Source organism: Balaenoptera musculus, chromosome 8 (genome assembly GCF_009873245.2).
Source record: "Balaenoptera musculus isolate JJ_BM4_2016_0621 chromosome 8, mBalMus1.pri.v3, whole genome shotgun sequence".
In the NCBI taxonomy this organism is placed as follows: domain Eukaryota; kingdom Metazoa; phylum Chordata; class Mammalia; order Artiodactyla; family Balaenopteridae; genus Balaenoptera; species Balaenoptera musculus.
Genome location: NC_045792.1, coordinates 107,720,112 through 107,740,407, shown reverse-complemented (window position 1 = coordinate 107,740,407; position 20,296 = coordinate 107,720,112). Strand labels below are relative to the sequence as shown.

The window sequence follows — 20,296 nt, the reverse complement described above, 5'->3', positions numbered from 1 at the left end:
GCACCACCACTACCGCGCGTGCGCCCCAAGAGCAGGGATTTTGGTCTGTTTTGTGGGTTGCTGTGGACCCGGCAATCTGTACACCACAGGCTCAGCGTGGGCTGCGCGCCTTTGAAGCCCCATTGGCAGAAGAGGAAACTGAGGCTGGGGAGCTAAGCCGCTTGCCCACGACCACCGGTGGGGACGAACCCCCTCCCCCAGCCCCCCAGCCCCCCGGCCTGGGCGGGGTTCCCCGGCCCTTAGGGAGGCTGTGCGCGGGGCGGGCCCTCAGCCGTCAATCTCGCGCCCCGCGGCTGCCGAGTGGAGCGCGCGGTGGCCCGGAGTCAGCTCAGGGGGTGGGACAAGGCGCCCCGGCCAATCGCGGGGCGCGAGGGCGCCGGGCCTCACAGGGCCCGTCTCCGATTGGTCATCTGCCATTACGCCACATCCTGGGGCGACCGGCTTGGAGCGCACGGGTAGTAGCGGGTGCGGAGCCGGGCGCGGAGACTGGCGCTCAGGTAAGCGGGCCAGCTGCGCAAGTGTGAGACGCGCGCAGGGGAGCGGGGGGCGAGCAGAACCGGGGGCGTGCGCAGGTCAGGGGTGGGATGGGTGCGTGCAGGAGCGTGGAGGGGGGCTAGTGCTCTAGCGAGGAGGAGATGCGTGCTCAGGTGGGCAGAGGCCGGAGATCTAGGGGCGCAGGTTGGCCACCCGAAGACGGCCTTTCGGAGATGCTTCGTCCCCCGGTGGTCGGGAGATCCCGGGGGAGCCGGGGCGGGGCGGAGCCAGGTGGGTGCTTCCTGGGCCGGGTGGGCCAGTTCCTTCCTCGGGTGCCCCGCGTGAGCGGATGCAGTTTTCTGTTGAGGGAACGCGGATAATTTGTCTTTGCTCACCGAGAAGGTGGGAGCAGGTAGCAGGAGACTCTGAATTGCTTTACTAGGAATAGATTAATGGGGTGGGGGAAGGGGGGGTCGATGCACGGCGGGCAGGGCAGGGAGTGCTCACAAAAGACCAAACGCGCCCTCTTTTCTTTTCCAGCCTTCCCGACTAACTTAAATAATGATGTATTGCCTCTTTCCTGGACATTTTATAATTTTATGAAAAAGGTTTTTAAGGGTAGGAATTGCTCTGGTGAGATTCCCGACAAAAGGTAAAGAAAGGAGGCAGGAAAGTTAGAAATGAGGAATCGTGTTTATCAAAAGTGGTGTGTGAGACCTCTCATTTACTGGGTGTTTCCTGAGTGTCCGGCACTGGGCTGGGTGCTTTGACCTTAATTCTCAGAACAACCTGTGTACTTGGCATCGCCCGCATCTTACAGATGAGGAGACTGAGGCTCCCGAGAGGTGAAGTGACATGTAGAGTCATGTACTTAGCGGCAGAGCCGGGGTTCAAACCCAGAGATACCGGCGACATGACTTTGGTTTTGGGGGAAGAGCCCCATCGGCAATGCTTGCATTTAGTTGGGGGGTGGGGGTGGGGATGAGAAGCTGAGAAGCTTGGGGTTTGCAGAGGCCAGGTGGTGGTTGAGCAGCCCCAGGCACCCTGAAGGTCCCGAGGAAGGCGGCAGGATCAGGCCTGAGGAGGATGGAGTTACCCCACATGCAGGACACTCGCCACTCAAAAACCAGGGCGATTTGCCAGGCAGAAACCCAGAAACAACCATGCACAATTAATTCTTGGAAAACTTCCCACAAAATCCTTTTATGTAACTGCTGCTAAAAATAAAAAGTGGCAGATTTATGCAGCAGATCTACCTATTTATGTAGCAGATCTACCTAGTAGAAAGCTGCTTTCTAAGCTCAGAGAAAGTGAAGAAGCGAACTTAGAAAAGAATTTAGAGGTAAACAAATCTTGGGGGAAAAAAAGGAGGGAGAGTGGGTGTGTATCGTGTGACAAGTAGCTCGTGAGACAATCCGGAGAATATGCAGCAAAATTCAGTGACTCCAGGGGCTGGATTGAGGGGATTTGTTGTCTGACTTTCAAACTTATGTTGCAGTGATGGTGTTACAGTGAGCGTATATTTTGCAACTTTCAAAAAACAGAAACCCTGTATCTGCAGTCAAAGCTGCAGTTTACCCTTTAGAATTAGAGGTCAGTGTTTCTGAAGTTTCCTTCCAGGGCTCACACGTATTTCTGGAGGCCTCAGAAGTGCCCCAGGAGCGGGTTGCCGTGCCCCAGCCAGGACCTCAACCCTCCCCAGGGAAGCCAGGCCAGAGCTGTCCAGTGCCAAGCACTGGAAAGAGCCAAGAGCAGCCTCTGCATTTGGCAGTTGAGGCTTGTGAATTGCATGTGCCAGTTGAGGGAGTGACCGCACCATCGGCAGAGGGCCGGGGGGATGCAAAAAAGCTTCAGGTAAACCCAAGAATGACCCCCGAAATCACTTCCCTATGCCTTGAGAGCAGATGACCTCCCTGACCCCGGAGAGAGCCACAGATGTTCCCAGAATTGTGGATCTAAGGACTCCAAGAGCTGTTACAACAACTCATTTCATCGTTGTTAAATTATTTTATTATACAAGTGTCCGCTAGAAAAACTAGGAAAAGGGTGGAGAAAAAGCCCACGTGGATATCCCACACTACTGAGGGTTTTGGTATACGGCTTTTTGAATAACTTTTTAGTGATAGACCGTCTTGCAGCTTGCCCTTGTGCTGTAACATACCAGGGAACTTTTTTCCATGTTAAGCTCATTCTTTTTAACAGTTGCTGAGTATTCCACTGTACCGGTGTGTCAGTGTTTCTCGCACCTGTGAGTTTACACAGCCATCTGTATATGTCCCAGGATAAAGTCGTACAAGTAAATGCTGGGTCAACCTGAAGATCTACCTGGCCTCTGAAACTGTTCTCCCACCAGGAGAGCAGCTGCCCAACTCTCACTGGTTCTGAATTGTATCATTCCTTTAAGTCCAAGTTGGGGCATGTCTGTATTTTTCAGTGTCTACCACTCCTTGGACTAACAAATTTCCAAAACAGAACCCCTGCTGTTCCGATAGCATTCCAACTAAATGTTTCTGTATGTATGTTAGGATAGTACCCAGCACAGCACTCAGAAAGATTGGCTATTGTCATCACTACTCTGAATTTTACTCTACAGCCTCCCAAGTGTGTCACAGAGGGTGGCGTGCCCACAGACCCAGCTCCGTTCCTGTAGGTCTGTGCTAGCAACTTGCTCCGCTTTCCTCGCCTCAACCCCCTCATCTGTAAAATGGGCCTAATGATGGCAACTCTCCAGGATTGGGGTGGGAATTCTATGAGCTAATGGGTGCTTGGAGCTTGGTAGGTGCTCCATAAATAGTCACCACCTGTGATAGGTTGTATCATCCAATATCTCACGTTCTTTGAATACCATGCTGCTTCCCCATCAGGAGTCAGAGCCTGCTTCCCCTCCCCCTGAAAGCTGGTGGGCTTGTGACTCAGCGTAGCCAGATGAATGTGCTGGGCTGACGTGGGGCAGAAAAGGCAGCTTGGGCACCTCTTCCCACTGCCTTGAGTCTGCCATGCTGGGAGGAAGCCAAAGCTAGCCCACACCGAGTGAGCACGTGATGAACCGCTGCTCCGGGACACCCCAGGCCATAGCTACTTAGCCAGCCTCCCCAGATGCCCAACCCACAGGAACAATGAAAGAGGACGAAAGACTGTTTTGTTTTGGCCGCACCCCTCAGCTTGTGGGATCTTAGTTCCCCGACTGGGGATTGAACCTGTGCCCTTAGCAGTGAAAGCATGGAGTCCTAACCGCTGGACCGCCAGGGAAGGCCCAAAAGATTGTTGTTTTAAACCACTACGTTGAGGAGTGATGACTTGTGCAGTGGGTAACAGAACCGTCTGGGGTTGGGCCTTGCAGGCGCATCCCCCTTAGACCTCTGCCAGGCCAGACTTCACCCCGATGCCCTGCGTGAGCCCCGCTGAGCCTTCCTGAGGCCTGGGTGGTGCTGGTGGCGGTGTCGGCAGTAGCCGACTCTCTGGGGCGGACTCTGATGGGGCTTGGGTGGGGCCCTGAGCTCTTGGCCCCGTGACCTCATTTACCTGACAGCGTAAGTTACTTTGTGGATGAGGAAACCAAGCCTAGCGGAGAACTTGCAGCCTTGAGGGTGACATCTGGGCCTCCTGGGGGTTCGCCATGCCATCCCATCCCTGCCATGGTCCTGGGTCTCTGATGCGTCTCCAAATAGCAAACCCTCAAGATGCCGAAAGAACTGCCACGGGGCTTAAGCGTTCTGTTGTGTGGGCCCCGAGCTGTCGCTGGTGATGTTCTCAGCTATAGAGCATTGGAGGCACTCACCCGGACTGCTTTGCTGTGAGGAGCCCACAGGCGTGTCCCCCGCTGGGGCCATGTAGCAGCCAGACTGGCCCTTGAGGTTCTTATTACGATTGCAGGATGCCTTCGGCAAAAACCATCATGGAACGTTGAGGAACGAGATTTATTGCTCACAGGTCCTGTGGGTACACGCAGCCAGATTGTGGGTAGAAAGAGGGTGCGGGTGTGGGGCTGGGCTCTGCCTTTATGAGGGCGTAAGGGCGGGGTGTCTAGGGTTTCACGGGGTCACTCTTTATTGGTGAATTTAACGCATAGGAACAGGAATTAGGGTGTGGGAAGGGAGCAGGGCGGTTACTCAAGCTGTCAGTCGCTAGGTTACCCCGGACTTCCTGAATGAGGGCCCCTCGTGGGTTGGGGGGCACCTTGGTCCTTATCTGGTGGTTCTGCTGGTGGCTGTGTGTTTATTCAAGATGGATGGCTTTTGAAATGGGCGCTTACTGTCAGGCACTTACACTACATCATCCCAAACCCTCAGGAGAAACGTCCCTTTGTCTTTGGCCTGTGGAACTCAAAATCTGGTCCACGGAGCTGACCAGGGTGCCAGAAAGCCCCCAGGCATTTCCCTGGCTCCTTCCCGGGTGTGGACACGAAACCTCCTTTATCCAGCTTTAACAAGCGCAGAACCTCGTGTGTGTTTCTGTGTGTGTGGGGGGGGTGCTTTGATACCCCAAGACACTCAGGAAGGTCATGGGTCCAGTAAGTCTGCTGAGAACCAGCCTCCGAGCCCAGATCACTGTCGGTGATGTCCTGTATGCTTGGGATCTCACTGGCTCCTAGAACAACGTGCGGTGGGATTGTGCAAGCTCTAGCGGGGCTTGATCCGGGTCGATGGCACAAATGGCTTGTAGAAACGGTTCAGAGGCACGTGCGCTGCCTGGTGTGAGTCTGCAAAGAAGCCAGCTTTGGCTCATTGCTGCTCACCAGCTCTGTGTCTGCCGTGTTAAGGCTCATCTGCAAGACAACTCCTCCATGAAGCCCTCCATCCAGCTCTGCCCATTGTTAATCGGTGCTTACTCTTTGGCAGACAGCGTGGGTGCTAGGCAGAGAAGCTGCGTGATAAGATTGCCTTATCCTGGGGGATCCCCACTCATGGGGCCTCTTGTGCTTTTGAACCCCTGGGCGCTGAGCTTGTGCCTTTCACTTGGTTCCAACTGTGGGCCTCGAGAAAATATCATTTGGGTCCTTATCTCCCTGTGTCTCCCTGCCTCTTCGTGTCCCCTGCAGGACTTTGTTCAGCGGGGTGAAAAGGATCAAGCAGGCCTTGTGGAGCGTGGGAATCTAGCGACTTGAAAGGGGGCAGTTCAAGAAGGAAAACCTGCATTCTGCCATGAAACCGCTTGGTAAGAGGTTGGAGGTAAGCCCATCTCAGCACTGCTGCTCCTGGGCAAAGGCAGTGACTTTTCAGCTTTGGAAAAGTAAAGGCAGCTGGTCCATCAGCTCTCGGTATCAATTCTTGTCTGATTCTTAGCAAAAAAATAAATTACATCCAGAATACCACCCTGTGCCCTATTTTCAGCCATCGGCTGCCAAGGATGTTACTTACACCTTTATTAAAAATTCAGTGCTTATGACAGAGAGGTGAATGAACACTATTATAAGCTCAGAATAATTATTTGGGCTTGTTTTAATCCCTAGAAGATATGCTGCTTCCTTTTGGCTTTCCACATTTAGTTCTCAGCCTATACATTTTTGGCCCTTTTGCAATTTTCCAGCATGTTAGATCAGAGTAGCTACTATGTACCAGGCTCGGTATTCTGTGTTTTGGGACTGTAAAGATGGGTGGTCCCCACCCATAAAGAACTCTTCAACCTGCCTTGTACATCATAGATGCTCCATAAGCTAACCTGTGTAAATTAAATTAAGTGATGTGGCTGCAATTTTCATTATTGAAAAATTGTAAATGAATATACAGTTGTATTAAAGTAATTCATGTTCGCATTTAGAATAAAATCAGTGTTAAGAGGCTTATATATAAAACGAACAGTTCCGTAACTCATAGTCTCACTTCCCAGAAGCAAATACTTTTCATTCTCTTAGCTACTTTTGTGTTGTTTTTACCTGCTTCTATCTAAACGATTTCCTTTCAGCACTCCCAACTTTACACGTTTCCTTCTGTACATCTAGTAGTCAGTCAATAATCAGAGTTTACATGGTTCTGGCAAAGTTATTATTACTTACTGTTAAGCCAAGTAATGTACTATCATTATGGTTTGGGTTTTTTTCCCCCTTTGTATGGCTTTTTAATCTTTCTGGAGTTAATGGTTGCCTCACTTTTTCCATATACTCAGGTTTCTATGTATCTATCACTAATTTTTTTTCTGCATGTTTTAACAGAGCCATCATACATATCAATAATTTTTCTACACACTCTAACACAACAAAATGTGTCATTACCATTCCTCCCTCACCCCTGTAGCCGTCCATCTTGTGCCAGTGTGGACTGGTTACTGTCTGGTCCACTGCACAGCTGTTATCTTGGGACTTCCTCTTGTCCTTTCACTGGGCATTTCTTTAGCAGCTTTCTTGGATCCTGTGTCTTCTCTGAATAATAGTTAACCTGGGAATAGAATTGTAGGTTGAAATAAGTTTCTGTCAGAATTTTAAGTTTCCCACCCATGTTTTCTAGAATCCAGTTTGCTGCTAGCATGATTCTTTTTTTTTTTTTTTTTTTTAATAAATTTATTTATTTATTTATTTATTTTTGGCTGTGTTGGGTCTTCGTTTCTGTGTGAGGGCCCTCTCCAGTTGTGGCAAGCGGGGGCCACTCTTCATCGCAGTGCGCGGGCCTCTCACTGTCGCGGCCTCTCCCGTTGCGGAGCCCAGGCTCCAGACGCGCAGGCTCAGTAGTTGTGGCTCATGGGCCTAGCCGCTGCGTGGCATGTGGGGTCTTCCCGGCCCGGGGCACGAACCCGTGTCCCCTGCATTGGCAGGCGGACTCCCAACCACTGCGCTACCAGGGAAGCCCCACTAGCATGATTCTTAATCCTGGATTTTTTCTGAAAGCTTTTAAGATCATCTTTTTTTTAATGCCTGATATTTTGAACCTTGACAATTGTGAACTTGTTCTAGACGTGGGGATGTCACTACTTCCCCCATATTATGACCACTGGTTGGCTTGTATGTTGGTACAAGATGAGTGGCTATGGGTGGGAGAGAGGAATAAGAAATGATAAATTGTGTTGGAGTATGTAGAAAAATTATTAATATGTATGATAGCTCTGTTAGAGCATTCAGAAAAAAAAATTAGTGATAGGTGCATAGAAACCTTAGCAAATGGAAAAAGTGAGGCAACCATTAACTCCAGGAAAAATAAAAAGTCATATACTGAGGAGGGGACATTTTATATGAGACCTGAATGAGGAGACCTGTAAAGCGTGTTCTAAGCTGAGAAGTAGCAGGTGTCATGAACAAGATAGACCACATTTAACGATCAGTAGGGAAATCTAGAAAAATGGTACAGATGAACCGGTTTGCAAAGCAGAAATAGGGACACAGATGTAGAGAACAAACGTACAGACACCAAGGGGGGAAAGTGGCAGGGGAGGTGGGGGTAGTGGTGGTGGTGTGATGAACTGGGAGATTGGGATTGACATGTATAAAGTAGATAACTAATAAGAACCTGCTTATAAAAATTAAATAAATAAAATTTTTTAAAAAAAGGATCAGTAGAGACCTCCTTGGGCCTGGAGCAGAGGGCATGAAGGGAGAGTGGGGAGGAGGGGAGGCAGGAGCACATTGTGGGAGGGTTCTGAGCCACAGGTGTCCGGGTTCACGTAGTAAGAAGGATGTTCTGCTGTCGTTGGAAAATGAATTGAGACAAGCAAGAGCAGAAGTAGGGCCATGTGGGAGGTTATTGCGGGTTCCAGGAGTGAGTCTAAGATGCACTGATCTCCTCCCTGCCTGGACTCTCCCATCCAGGACAAGATAAAGAGTAGGTGAATGAAGGAGACCAGCCCTGTGGGGCCTGTGAACAGTGGCAGGGAGGTGCAGTGTCCGTTTGTCACGGGACGATCTGAACGGGGTGTCTCCTTCCCTCAGGGCCCAATGGCTGCAAAACCGCAGTCCAACGATCCCCAAACCAAGAGTCCTGGCAACATCACCTTCGGCAAGGCTGCGACCCAGGGGCAGTGGGGCCGTGCCTGGTAAGGCTCTCACCCATCTTCCCAGCTAGAAAGTAAAGTGGGATCTCAGTGAGAGGTTGCCAGCCTTTGGGATTTCGTGAACCTATTAAAAAAATTCTTTTTATCAGCAAGACTGTCATTAGTAGCAGTTTCCCCTTTTAGAGAGTGAGGAATTACAAGAAGAAGAAACTAAAAACTGATTCCAAGGACAGCTGGTGCCCTCGTACCGCCCTCACTGTGTAGCACATGGGGGTCATGGTTGTCGAGCCTTAGGGTGCTGGGGACTTGGTGAATGTCCCCCGTGGCCCGGAACGGGAAGCCTCTGGCCAGCTGGGTTGTGAAAGGCCTTCTGCCTTTCGTGTCCTGGGCCCTGGGCTCTCTGGGGGTGCCCAGGGGTCTGTCGGCCTTCAGACTGCTTGCAGTGGAGCATGCAGGTGGGGTGCCCTCCCCAGGCAGTGGGGGCCTTTGCACTGCCTTCTCTCGGGAAGTGCTGGCGGGTTTGCACGTGGAGCAGAGCATCCCGTGCGTCAGGTCAGAGGGTCAGGAGGGCGCCACGTGACCTCCTGCCGTCCGTCTGCCCCACAGGGAGGTGGACTGGTTTTCCTTGGCCAGCGTCATCTTCCTGCTGCTGTTTGCACCCTTCATCGTGTACTATTTCATCATGGCCTGCGATCAGTACAGCTGCTCCCTGACGGCCCCCTTGGCGGACATCGTCACCGGGCGGGCTCGACTCTCGGACATCTGGGCCAAGACGCCACCTGTGACAACGAAAGCGGCCCAGATCTACGTGGCATGGGTCACGTTCCAGGTCAGCCCTCCCGGCCGCCGGCCGCCATGGGCGGGGCTCTGCCTGAGCATCCCCTCCCGCCGGGATAGTCGTGGCCCCTTGTCAGGGATGGGGTCCTGGCTCACACCCGCATCCTCGTGCCCGGGACCCAGCAGGGGATCACCTGCAGCCTGACGGACTTAGCTTTGTCTTCGGATCAAGGGCGCCTGGTGGCATTTCAGTGTCCGACTCGCTTTCCGCCGAGCCTCCTCGAGGTTCAGGGTTGTGCCCGGCCCTGCAGGGACCTGCTGAGCAGGAAGCAAGACCCCGTGGGAAAGCGTGAGGGCGTGGCCCACCAGGGAAGCCCCGTGCACCATGGGAAGCTTATCCTAGGATTGCCTGTGGGAAGGAGCACCCAGCCCCAGAGGGCCGCTCTCGGTCTCAGCAAAGCCAAGGCTGTGTCCCTAGCAGGTGGTTGCACAGACCTGTCCAAGGGCAGCCTTGGCTGTGCTGTAACCCCACTGGCCTCCCAGCCAGAAGGAGTTCATCAGAAGGCTGTCTGCACCATGAATTTGGTGAACAGGCGATGTTTATTATCTGAACCCAGGAGGTTTCCAGGGAAACGGTGCTGTGAGATGCCTCCCCTCCCCGCCCCGGGGTTTCCTGTCCTGAAGGAAGGCTTTGACCACTCCTAGCTGTTTCTCCCCACATTCCCAGCTTTTGGGCTTCAGATTCCCTCTCATTTCAGGTCTCTTGGTCCCTTTGGGTAAAAAGTGATTCAGAGCAGCGAGAGTCACAGTAGCCTAAAGGCAGAAACAACCCCCACGTCCATCGACAGATATGGACACGCACAACGTGATCTATCCACGTGGTGGAATGGTGTTCTGCCATGAAAAGGAGTGAAGGTCTGACACAGGCTACAGTGTGGATGGACCTTCAGAACATGACGCTCAGTGAAAGAAGTTAGCTGCAAAGGGACAAATCCTGTCTGATTCTGTTTATATGAAAAGTCCAGGATAGGCAAATCCATAGAGACAGAAAGTGGGTTAGTGGTTGTCAGGGCCTGGTGGGCAGGGGCCGAGGGGAGTGGCTGCTGGTGGGTGTGGGGTTCCCTTTTGGGGGGGTGCAACTGTTCTATAATTAGACATTGGGGAGGGTTGCACGAGCTTGGGAGTGCACTGAACACTTCCGGTGAACACTTCCAAAGGGGGAGTCGTACGGAATGCGAACTAGTGGGTTCTCCCGAGGGGAGTGGCTGAATCCCGTGGGGAGACGGCTTGGGTGCTCTGAGTAGTGATGGGTTTCCTGTTCAGGGCCCCCTTCAAAGCCCGCAGTCAGCCTGCAACCAGAGCTCCCGGAGCTATACACTCTTCTGGAAGAAATAACTGGCTCTGTGTAGGCTTTCTCCCATTCCTTCGGTGCCTTCCCATCTATCATCTCGGTTAGTAAAGCAAGGCTGTGTCGAAGCACAGCAAGGCCCTCCAGCTCACAGGGAATTTAGCTGAAAATCTCTGTGTCTCAGGTGCTTCTGTACATGCTGCTTCCTGACTTCTGCCACAAGTTTCTGCCGGGCTACGTGGGGGGCGTTCAGGAGGGCGCCATGACTCCCGCAGGTAAGCTGGGCTCCGCCCTGTCCCTTCATCTCACGGGGCCTCCCCCCACCCCCGCCCCCGTGCAGCTTCCATCCCAAAGGCTGCCCCCTGACAAAGTAAAAACTTTGCTTGGGAATTTCTACACCCCGGGACCGCCCCAGATTCAAGGTGAGAAGTCACCTTCTCAATCAGGGAACGGAATACCCCCTGCCCCACACTGGCTGTGTAGCTGGGCTCACGGAGCGTCTCCCTGGCGGCAAGCCCCCCAGGGACACCTGGTGGGGCGGGGCTTTTGTTAAGGGGCCCTTGGGGCTGCCTGGCCCATTCATTCCCCACAGTCACTGAGACCCCACCCCAGCACACAGAGAGCACCCGGTCCCTCAGGGAGGCTGCTGGGCCCTCCGCCAGGTACCCTAGGGAACCCTCGTCCGCTTCTGCCGTGGCTCAGCCCCAGCCTCCGGCACACTGCAGGCTGGTGACTCAGCCTCTGTCTGGTTCCGGACATTCTGCACCCTCTCACCCTTCCAGGAACTCAGCGAGCAGGAGTGGTTAGTCCCCGGCTCACAGCGTGAGGTGTGCTGCTGGCGTTTGGACCCTAGGGGCCCCGAATTGCAGCAGCAGCTGACCGGCTGTCAAGCCTGGGGTCTGGGGACCCCGGCAGCTGAGGCCCAGAAAGGCGGTAGGGCCGGAGCCAGGAGCTGCTACAGCTGGGAAAACGCCTCCACTTTTCCCTCTTCCCTCTTCAGGAATCGTCAACAAGTATGAGATCAACGGTCTGCAAGCCTGGCTCATCACGCATCTCCTCTGGTTTGTTAATTGCTACCTCCTCGCCTGCTTCTCTCCCACCGTCATCTTTGACAACTGGATCCCGCTGCTCTGGTGTGCCAACATTCTGGGCTACGCCGTCTCCACCTTCGCCATGATCAAGGGCTACTTCTTCCCCACCGATGCCCGAGACTGGTACGTCCTCAGCGGCCGGTCGAGCCCAAGATGGAGAGTAGGTGCCTTTTTCTGTTACCTTGGGCTGGGAGGTTGCAGAGCCCTGAGGATGGAGAATCCCTGAAGGAGGAGCTTAAGGGAACTTGATGGGCTCTGGGGAGCGTCCTTTCCAAGTGTCTGGGTGGCTTCTCCCGCCTTAGGGAGGATGCACTTGAAGACGGCCGAGTCCATCTTTGGTGGCCGAGCTATCTCGTGTAGGGCTGTCAGGGAGCAGGAGGGTGAAAAAGGCAGCTTCTGGTCGGGGGCAAAGGCGGTCCATCACCTCTTTTTCTGGAACGTCAGTGTGGCCTGAAACAGTCTTAGTGAGGAGTCCTGTTTTCTCAGCGGCTTTAATGTAACACCTTCCCAGGGAGAGCCCTACTGATTGGTGTCCATTCTCATGGAGCCTTGGGTTGGATAGTTATCAACCATGCATCCATCTCTCCTTCATCTGTCCATATATCCAGTTCTTCGTCCATTCATCCACCCACCCATCCACCCATCTGTCCGTCCATCCACCCATCCAACTCATCCATCCATCCACCTACCCATCTACCTACCCGTGCACCCATCCATCCACCCATCCAACTCATCCATCCATCCACCTACCCATCTACCTACCCGTGCACCCATCCACCCATCCATCCATTCATCCATCCATCTCCCCATCCAACCACCCACCCATCTATCCATCCCCCATCCCCTCCTCCACCCCTCCCTCCCTTCCTGTCTCCCTGTATCCATCCATTCACCCATGCACCCATTCATCCAGCCCATTCATCCATCTATCCATTTATCCATCCATCCACTTATACCCCCCTTCCCTCCCTCTCCACCTCCTTCCATCCGTCCATTCATCAAGAGATGTTTGTTGGGTTCCTCCTGTAGACAGGTGTAGGCAGTGGGGCTTTAGGTGTAAACAAGATTCTTATTCTCGGGGTGCTTACATTTTAGTTTGGGGGTCCAAATGGAAATAAAGTATGTTTCCTTTAACTGTTACACCTAAACTCTTAGGAAATGTGTTTGGTTGGTGGTACTTTGAGCTTGTGTGATTTTTTTTATCAAATAATGAGGCTGGTCTTCTATGACTCATGGAAATCATTTTCTCTGCTTTATAATCACATCCCCTATTGTAGACTTTGTATATTTGGCTTCTTTCTACTTCTCCTAACTGAGGGTAATGGACACGAGAATATGTTTCTCTGACTAGCACAGAAATCCCTGTGTATGTACAGCAAGTTATACTTAATGAAGGTCTCCACATGGGTTATGGTGGCTGATTCTCTGATCACTCCTGGAGAGGGCTATGGGTCAGGTAACCAGGGTAACGAAACATTAAACTTGCCCAGCAAGGGATGGGTGTGGGCCCTGGAGCCAGACACCCGGCTCTAAGCAGCGTGCTTTTTTTCGCATCTGCCTTGGCATCATTTATGACTCCACTTGCCCACGGGGGACCCGAATGCCCTGTGAGTCCTTCAGAATAAAATCTCTGTCCGGTCGAGCCAGTTGGGCAGCTCACCTGTGCTGTGCCTCCAGGGAGCCTGGAGTGGGGTGGGAGGACCCTGGGTGCTGCTGGCCCAAGGGAGGCTTAAGCACAGGTACAATCTCCCCACCTTCCCTGGAACAGACGAGCAGCTCAAGGGCCAGAGGTGAACGTGGAGTGAAGTGCCAAGTCTGTGGGGAGAGGGGGAGGCCGACGCGACCTCTGCTTGCTGCCTCCCTGCGGTTCACGGCAGGTCTCCCCCCGGCTCATCTCTCTTGGGCCTGCGGTACCCAGGCTGGGCTGAGCACCTGTGTCCGTGCCAGCCAAGCAGGCCACTTGTGAGATGCGCTCGTTAACGACACGCATCTGTTCTTTGTATTTTAAAGCAAATTCACAGGCAATTTCTTTTACAACTACATGATGGGCGTTGAGTTTAACCCCCGAATTGGGAAGTGGTTTGACTTCAAGCTCTTCTTCAATGGACGCCCCGGGATCGTCGCCTGGACCCTCATCAACCTGTCCTTTGCAGCCAAGCAGCAGGAGCTCTACGGCTACGTGACCAACTCCATGGTCTTGGTCAACGTCCTGCAGGTAGCCTCTCTGTGGCCCAGCGGGGTGGGAGCTCTGACACCCGGTGGGCGCTGGGGAAGCCTGAAAGCCGGATAGTTTTCAAAAGACCATAATCTGCCGCCTTTACAAGGGGGTCGGCCCCCTTCCCACGTGTCTCTGAGGAGCCGGCTAGTGAACAGGAGGCGAAGGAGTCGTGTCCTCACCTGCCGGGTGCTGCACTGGCCCTGGGGACTCGTGTGGCCCACGTGAACATCTGTTCGCGGTTCGGGTGTGTCAGTGGTCCCGGCCACACGGCTCTGATGTCTCTTGGAAGGACCCTGTCCTGAGCCCGTCCACCCTGAGCCATCTCTCTGCTCCCGGCTCCACCGCCCTGGGAATCAGCGTCTGGGGCGTTGCCGGGCGCCCCTCTCTGGGCAATGTGTCATCTCAGACTGCAGACTTTGAGGACAAGGACTCCCGCCCCACCGTGTCCCAGGCACGGCGGGAAGTACAGGTGCAGCCCCGTGGTGCACGTCACCAGAGGAGCTCAGGGACACCCAGTGACCGCCCCCCCCCCCCTACTGCAGTGTGGTGTCCCGAGGGCCCCCATCAATGTCTGTGGTCCGTACACGGCCACTCCTGTGTTGCAGGCCATCTATGTGCTGGACTTCTTCTGGAACGAAACCTGGTACCTGAAAACCATTGACATCTGCCACGACCACTTTGGGTGGTACCTGGGCTGGGGGGACTGCGTCTGGCTGCCGTATCTCTACACGTTGCAGGTGAGGAGCAGGGGCAGGGAGCCCCCGTGACGCATGCCCAGCGCAGCAGCACGCTGAGCTGTGAGGTCCCCGGGCACCCCCAGCGCTGCCCTCGGAGCAGACACAGCGGAGCACATGCCGAGCCTTGTCCTCACCCAAGTGTCTGTTTTTTTGGGGGGGTGGGGTGGCGCCAGAACCTGGAGAAGGGAGGCTGCTCCCCTGTTTTAGGAAGAAGAGAAGGCTTAGTGCATGAGTCAGCACAGGCCACTGTAACAAATACCACGGACCAGGCGGCTTAAACAACAGGGTTCATTGTCTCCCCGTCTGGAGGCTGGAATCCAAGACCCAGGTGTGGGCAGGGCTGGTCCTCCTGAGGCCTCTCTCCTCGGCGTGTAGACGGCCGTCTCCTCCCTGTGTCCTCACAGGGTCGTCCCTCTGTGTGTGTCTGTGTCCTGACCTCCTCTTCTCATAAGGACCCCAGTCCTACGGGATTAGGGCCACCCCAGTAACCTCATTTTACCTTCATCACCTCTTGAAAGAAAGACACGCAACTCCAAACACAGTCACATTCTGGGGTGCTGGGGATCAGGACTCCAACATGTGAATCTGGGGGACACAGCTCAGCCCATAAGAGTGAGAGAAGAAGATGATACGGAGTAAACTTTGGGTCAAAAGAAATGATTTGGGGGATCTGGGTGGATGGAGGTGGGTATTTGTATTCATGTGTGCTCAAATCTTAATGCTGAAAGGATGAGAGGCCTTCTTTCCTACCGTCATTTGCATTTAAGCTTTGAGTATCTACACGCAAGAGTGGAGGAGATGCGGGAGGCCCTGCGCTCTCGGAGCTCACAGCTGGGGAGGGAAAGTCCCTGACACAGGCAGTCCAGTGCGGGGAGGGGGAGCTTGACAGGAGGTGGGGTGCTGACCCCTGAGAGAAGGCCAAGGAGGAGCCCCCAGCCAGCAGGTGGGGGTCAGCAAGAGCATCTGGAAGCAACCACAGCCAGGCTGAGAGCAGAATGATGAGTCAGGGTAAGAGCATTCCAGAAAGGTGGATCGGGGAATATATCAGGGTAGGGGGGGCAGAGGGGGACATTTAAGGCACAGGACAGTTCAGCGTGGCTGGGACACAGGACATGGGGGTGGCAGGAAGCCTTGCCCAATTGGAGCCTGGAGGATCCGAGGCCAGCACCGGGTGGGAGGCCTACAAAAGGGGAGTGTTCCAGGCGAGAAGAGGACGCTGGGGGCTTGGGGGGCACAGACTCCGGGAAGAGTTCCCACGAGTAATGAATCAGCCCGGGTCCCCAGGAGAGCCTCAGCACGCGCTGCAGAGTAGAGGGTAGAAACCTCGACTGGGGAGCCCGAGGGACCGGGGTTTGCACCTCTGTAGGGCTGCCAGCTGGGGGAGGGGGCCTTGAGCTCGTCCCTGAGCATCTCTGAAAAAGCAGGGCGGACGTCACCTCTGTTAGGGCCGGGCATCTTCGTTCCTGCACCAGCCGTGTTCTGAGGCTGTTGGGGAGTAGGGGAGAGGCCTCATCGTCAAGCCCCCCGCATCCCTCCCAGCTCACAGAGAACAGCCCTGCTTTCCTCTGCATGGCAGGCGGGCTCCTGGGTAGGGTGACTGCTTGAAAGGCCTGGCCAGATGCCCACCCGCTCGTTTTGTCAGCAGGTGTGACGAGGTGTGGCAATGGGGGAAAGAGCAGGTTCTCGGGCACTTGAGTGATTAGCGGTGGCCTGCCTTAAACAGGTTGTGCAGGAGTGGAGAGGACCAGTGCTGACAGACCTCGTAGGCTGGCCAGGACGTGCACGGGCAGGTGGAGGTGGTGGGTGGTTACAGCCCATCCTGCAGGCGATGATAAGGGGCCCCCGTTACCTGGCTGACTTCCCTGTGCAACATCATGAAGCAGCAGCGCTGAGAAAGCAGGAAGATCACAGCAGAGTGAGCGGGGTTGAGGGGAGAGAGCCCTGGGCCGGGGGCCAGGAGTTACGGACTCCGCTCCCCACGCTGGGTCCTCTGGGCGGATCCTCTGCTTGGCTGATTGCAGGCTCACTGGCTCCCTGATTCTGTGAACACCATTTTCCAGGCATGCAAAACAATAGCAGTAAATCACACACACACACACACGTATGTGTGTTTATTTGATTACGTGACTGTGGTCCATTCAAGTCCAAAATCTTCAGGGCAGCCAGTAGGCTGGAGGTCCAGGGAAGAGTTGGTATTGCAGCTGGGTCTGAAGGCCGTCTGCTGGTGGAATTCACTCTTATTCCAGGGGTTCATTTATTCTTAGGGCCTTCCACCGATTAGACGAGGCCCACCTACATTGCGGAGGGTGGTCTGCTTCATTCAGTCTAATTGGAAACGTTAATCCCATCTAAAAAATACCTTCGTAACAACTAACGTTTGACCAAGTGTCTGGGTCCCATGGCCTAGCCAATGTGGCACATAAAATTAACCATCACAATATTATGTTCAAATAATACTTTTAATATTGTTATATAATATGTATACTACATATGATATACGTGTGTATGTACGTATGTACGTGTAGATAGATAGATAGATAGGAAGGTAGCTAGGTGGGTAGGTAGGTGGATATGCACATTTGCATATTTACTTGTCTGATCCCACAGCAACCCTCCGAGGCAGGTGCTTCTATTTACAGGAGGGGAAACCGAGGCAGGGCACGGGGGCAGCCGGTCGGGGGCAGCCGGTCAGGCGCACGGCAGGGGTTTGAACCCAGGCCGTGCTCCCCGATCCCGCGGCCCCGCTCAGCCTGCTGACCTCTCCCGCTCGCCCTGCAGGGTCTGTACCTGGTGTACCACCCCGTGCAGCTGCCCACCCGCTACTCCCTGGGCGTCCTGCTGCTGGGCCTGCTGGGCTACTACATCTTCCGGATGGCCAACCATCAGAAGGACCTCTTCCGCCGCACAGACGGGCGCTGCCTGATCTGGGGCAGGAAGCCCAAGGTCATCGAGTGTTCCTTCACGTCGGCCGATAAGCAGAAGCACCACAGCAAGCTGCTGGTGTCCGGCTTCTGGGGCGTGGCCCGCCACTTCAACTACACCGGCGACCTGATGGGCAGCCTGGCGTACTGCCTGGCCTGCGGCGGCGACCACCTCCTGCCCTACTTCTACATCATCTACATGGCCGTCCTGCTGACCCACCGCTGCCTGCGGGACGAGCACCGCTGCGCTAGCAAGTACGGCCGGGACTGGGAGCGCTACACAGCTGCCGTGCCTTACCGCCTGCTGCCCGGAATCTTCTAAAGGGCCGGCCCGGGGGGAGCCCCCAGCAGGGCAGTGAGGACGCCGGAGTCAGGGCCGCTGGGCCAGCAGCATCTCGGCTCCACACCCCAGGAGCCTCCGCGTCCCCATCTGTAAAAGGCAAACAGCCCGGCACGTGTCCTGAGCGGAATTCCGGGGGCTTACGCCGACGGCCTTCTCGCCAGCAGAGGTGACCGGCTTTCTCTGTGCCGTGTCCCCAGGGTGGGAGGATGACCTGGTCTGCTCGCAGATGACGCTGTTTCTTCTCTGGGGTCTGAGCCGCCCCGCTGCCCAGACAGCAGGAGTCCGACACTGAACGGGATGTCTTCCGGCCCCCGTGGTCAGTCCTGCCCTTAGTCTTGCTAAATAAAGTAGAAGTGGACACGTAAGCTGTGCCAGTTACCAGCTGACTGCCTTTCAGCTCCCGGTGCACCCTGCATCACCTGCTCTGCGGTAGTGAGCTGTGCCCTTCAGACTTTTCCCCTTTGCGCGTGCACCTCGTTACATTTGTCTGTAGAGGGCGCTGAGGGCCGCTGCATGAGTAGGGGCATCTTCTGGTTCTGGTTCTTTTACAGACTTGGCCCAGGCAACCCAGAGAACTTGGCCACACCATCCGGGGGCCTCACCCAAGCCTTCCCCAAGGAGACCTGAACCCCAGCCTTGGGGAGGGTGGGAACCCCCCTTGGGAAGGGGAACCCTTCACGTGTTTTCTTACCTTGGGCACGCTCCTTGACCCGCAGGTGTTCTGTTTTGCTTTGGTTTTTTTTTTCAATTTACTTATTTATCTTTGGCTGTGTTGGGTCTTCATTGCTGCGTGAGGGCTTTCTCTAGTTGTGGTGAGCCGGGGCTACTCTTGTTGCGGTGCGTGGGCTTCTCATTACGGTGGCTTCTCTTGCTGTGGAGCACGGGTTCTAGGTGCACGGGCTTCAATAGTTGAGGCGCGTGGGCTTCAGTAGTTGTGGCACGCGGGCTTCAGTAGTGGTGGCTCGCAGGCTCTAGAGTGTAGGCTCAGTAGTTGTGGCGCACGGGCTTAGTTGCTCCGTGACATGTGGGGTCTTCCCGGAACAGGGCTCAAACCCGTGTCCCCTGCATTGGCAGGTGGATTCTTAACGACTCCACCACCAGGGAAGTCCCCGCAGGTATTCTTGACAGCTCTCTTTAGACGTTACTGCCCTAGTCGAGTTAATAATTCTTTATTCAGGTGTATCTGGGAGGTTTTGCAGGTTTGGTTCCAGACCACCCCAATAAAGCGATTATCACGATAAAGCGAATCACACGAGTTTTTTGGCTTCCCAGTGCATATAAAAGTTTGGTTTACACGATTCTGTACTCTTCTAAGTATGAAATAGCATTGTCTTAAAAGATAGTGTATACACCTTGATTAAAAAAGGCTTTATTGCTAAAAAAAATGCCAAAACGATGACCATGGTAACATCACAGGTCCCTGATCACAGATCACCGTTAACAAATAGAATGAAAAGTTTGAAGTACTGCCAGAAATGCCAAGATGTGACACAGAGACACAAAGTGAGCAAATGCTGTTGGAAAAATGGCACTGGTGGGCTTGCTGGACGCAGGGTCACCAGAAACCTTCAGTTTGTAAAAAGCGTGATTATCTGCGAAGCACAATAAAGTAGATGTTCCCGTTTTAAACCTTCCCTGTTCAGACTTCTTTGTGGTTTGTCTCCCGATGGGGCCTGGCCATAGACGAGGGCTCAGTTTGTGGTGTGTAGAAGGGATGCCCAGGGAACTTTGGGTCAGACGCTTGGGTCCTGCCTCAAAGCTTTGGGTACCGATCACGGGATTCAGGCGAGGGGTCCACACTTTCCCCACCGTTGGCCCTCTGTTGGGGCCACACTTGTGCTGGGTGTGAGAATCCATTCTGTTTGCCAAAGGGAGAAATCCCAGCTTGGCCGCCTGCCCCCAACAGGAGAACGGAGAAGCCACAGAGATGGCAGTGCTAGGCTTACTTCACACCTGGAGGAACCGAGGACTGGGATATGCTGGGAGCCCCGCTCCCTGGGCAGGGAGGGCAGGTGCAGGGCAACGCCTCCCCTGCTCAATCTGGAACTGGTTGAGCAAAGACAGGCGACCTCCTGAACAGCCAGGAGGGGATTGGAGCTTGGGGCCCACCTGGGCCAACTTAGAGCCGTGATTTTCCAGTGCTGGTGCCCCACCCCTGCCCATGGAGCTCATGGGTCAAAGGGGGTCCCAGGTGTTTGTATTGTCACCAGCCACACCAGTGGCTTGAGTACCAGGCCAGAGCAGTGAACTCCCACCGGGATGGCGCTGAGTACGGTGGCCCCGCCGTTTCCTCACAGTCACCGTGTGAGTTCATTTTAAGGAGGCTGGAGGGTGGTGGCTGTGAGCTCAGACCCTGGCTTCCCTATTCAGTAGCTGTGTGACCACGGCCAGGCAACTTCCCTCTCTGTGCCTCGTTGTCCTTGTTCGAAAAATAAGGGTGATTATTGTTTTCTTGCCTTGTGTGAGGTTTCTC

At 54.4% G+C, this 20,296-nt stretch overlaps 1 protein-coding gene across 4 annotated transcripts; it reads left to right on the top strand.

The window, feature by feature from the left end:
- Positions 1-408: 408 nt before the first annotated feature.
- On the top strand, positions 409-19,453 carry DHCR7 (7-dehydrocholesterol reductase). 4 transcript variants are annotated; one of them, XM_036860835.1, is made up of 9 exons: positions 409-497; positions 5,513-5,642; positions 8,327-8,430; positions 8,995-9,217; positions 10,698-10,788; positions 11,514-11,727; positions 13,615-13,819; positions 14,428-14,559; positions 17,338-19,453. In XM_036860835.1, the coding sequence occupies exons 2-9, from the start codon at positions 5,616-5,618 to the stop codon at positions 17,800-17,802; spliced, it is 1,461 nt and encodes a 486-aa protein (XP_036716730.1). In that variant the 5' UTR covers positions 409-497; positions 5,513-5,615; the 3' UTR covers positions 17,803-19,453. The 4 variants fall into 4 exon arrangements, with proteins under 4 accessions (XP_036716730.1, XP_036716733.1, XP_036716732.1 ...); XM_036860838.1 differs by having other exon boundaries at positions 480-497; positions 5,513-5,628; positions 17,338-18,246; XM_036860837.1 differs by lacking the exon at positions 409-497 and adding an exon at positions 619-765 and having other exon boundaries at positions 5,513-5,628; positions 17,338-18,246.
- Positions 19,454-20,296: the final 843 nt, after the last annotated feature.

Bases quoted from the DNA above. Each gene is read 5' to 3' on its own strand.
- DHCR7 (XM_036860835.1), top strand. From the start codon at position 5,616: ATGAAACCGCTTGGTAAGAGGTTGGAG. The intron at 9,218-10,697 runs GTCAGCCCTCCC...TCTGTGTCTCAG, and splicing joins TGGCATGGGTCACGTTCCAG to GTGCTTCTGTACATGCTGCT. The intron at 11,728-13,614 runs GTACGTCCTCAG...TGTATTTTAAAG, and splicing joins CCCACCGATGCCCGAGACTG to CAAATTCACAGGCAATTTCT.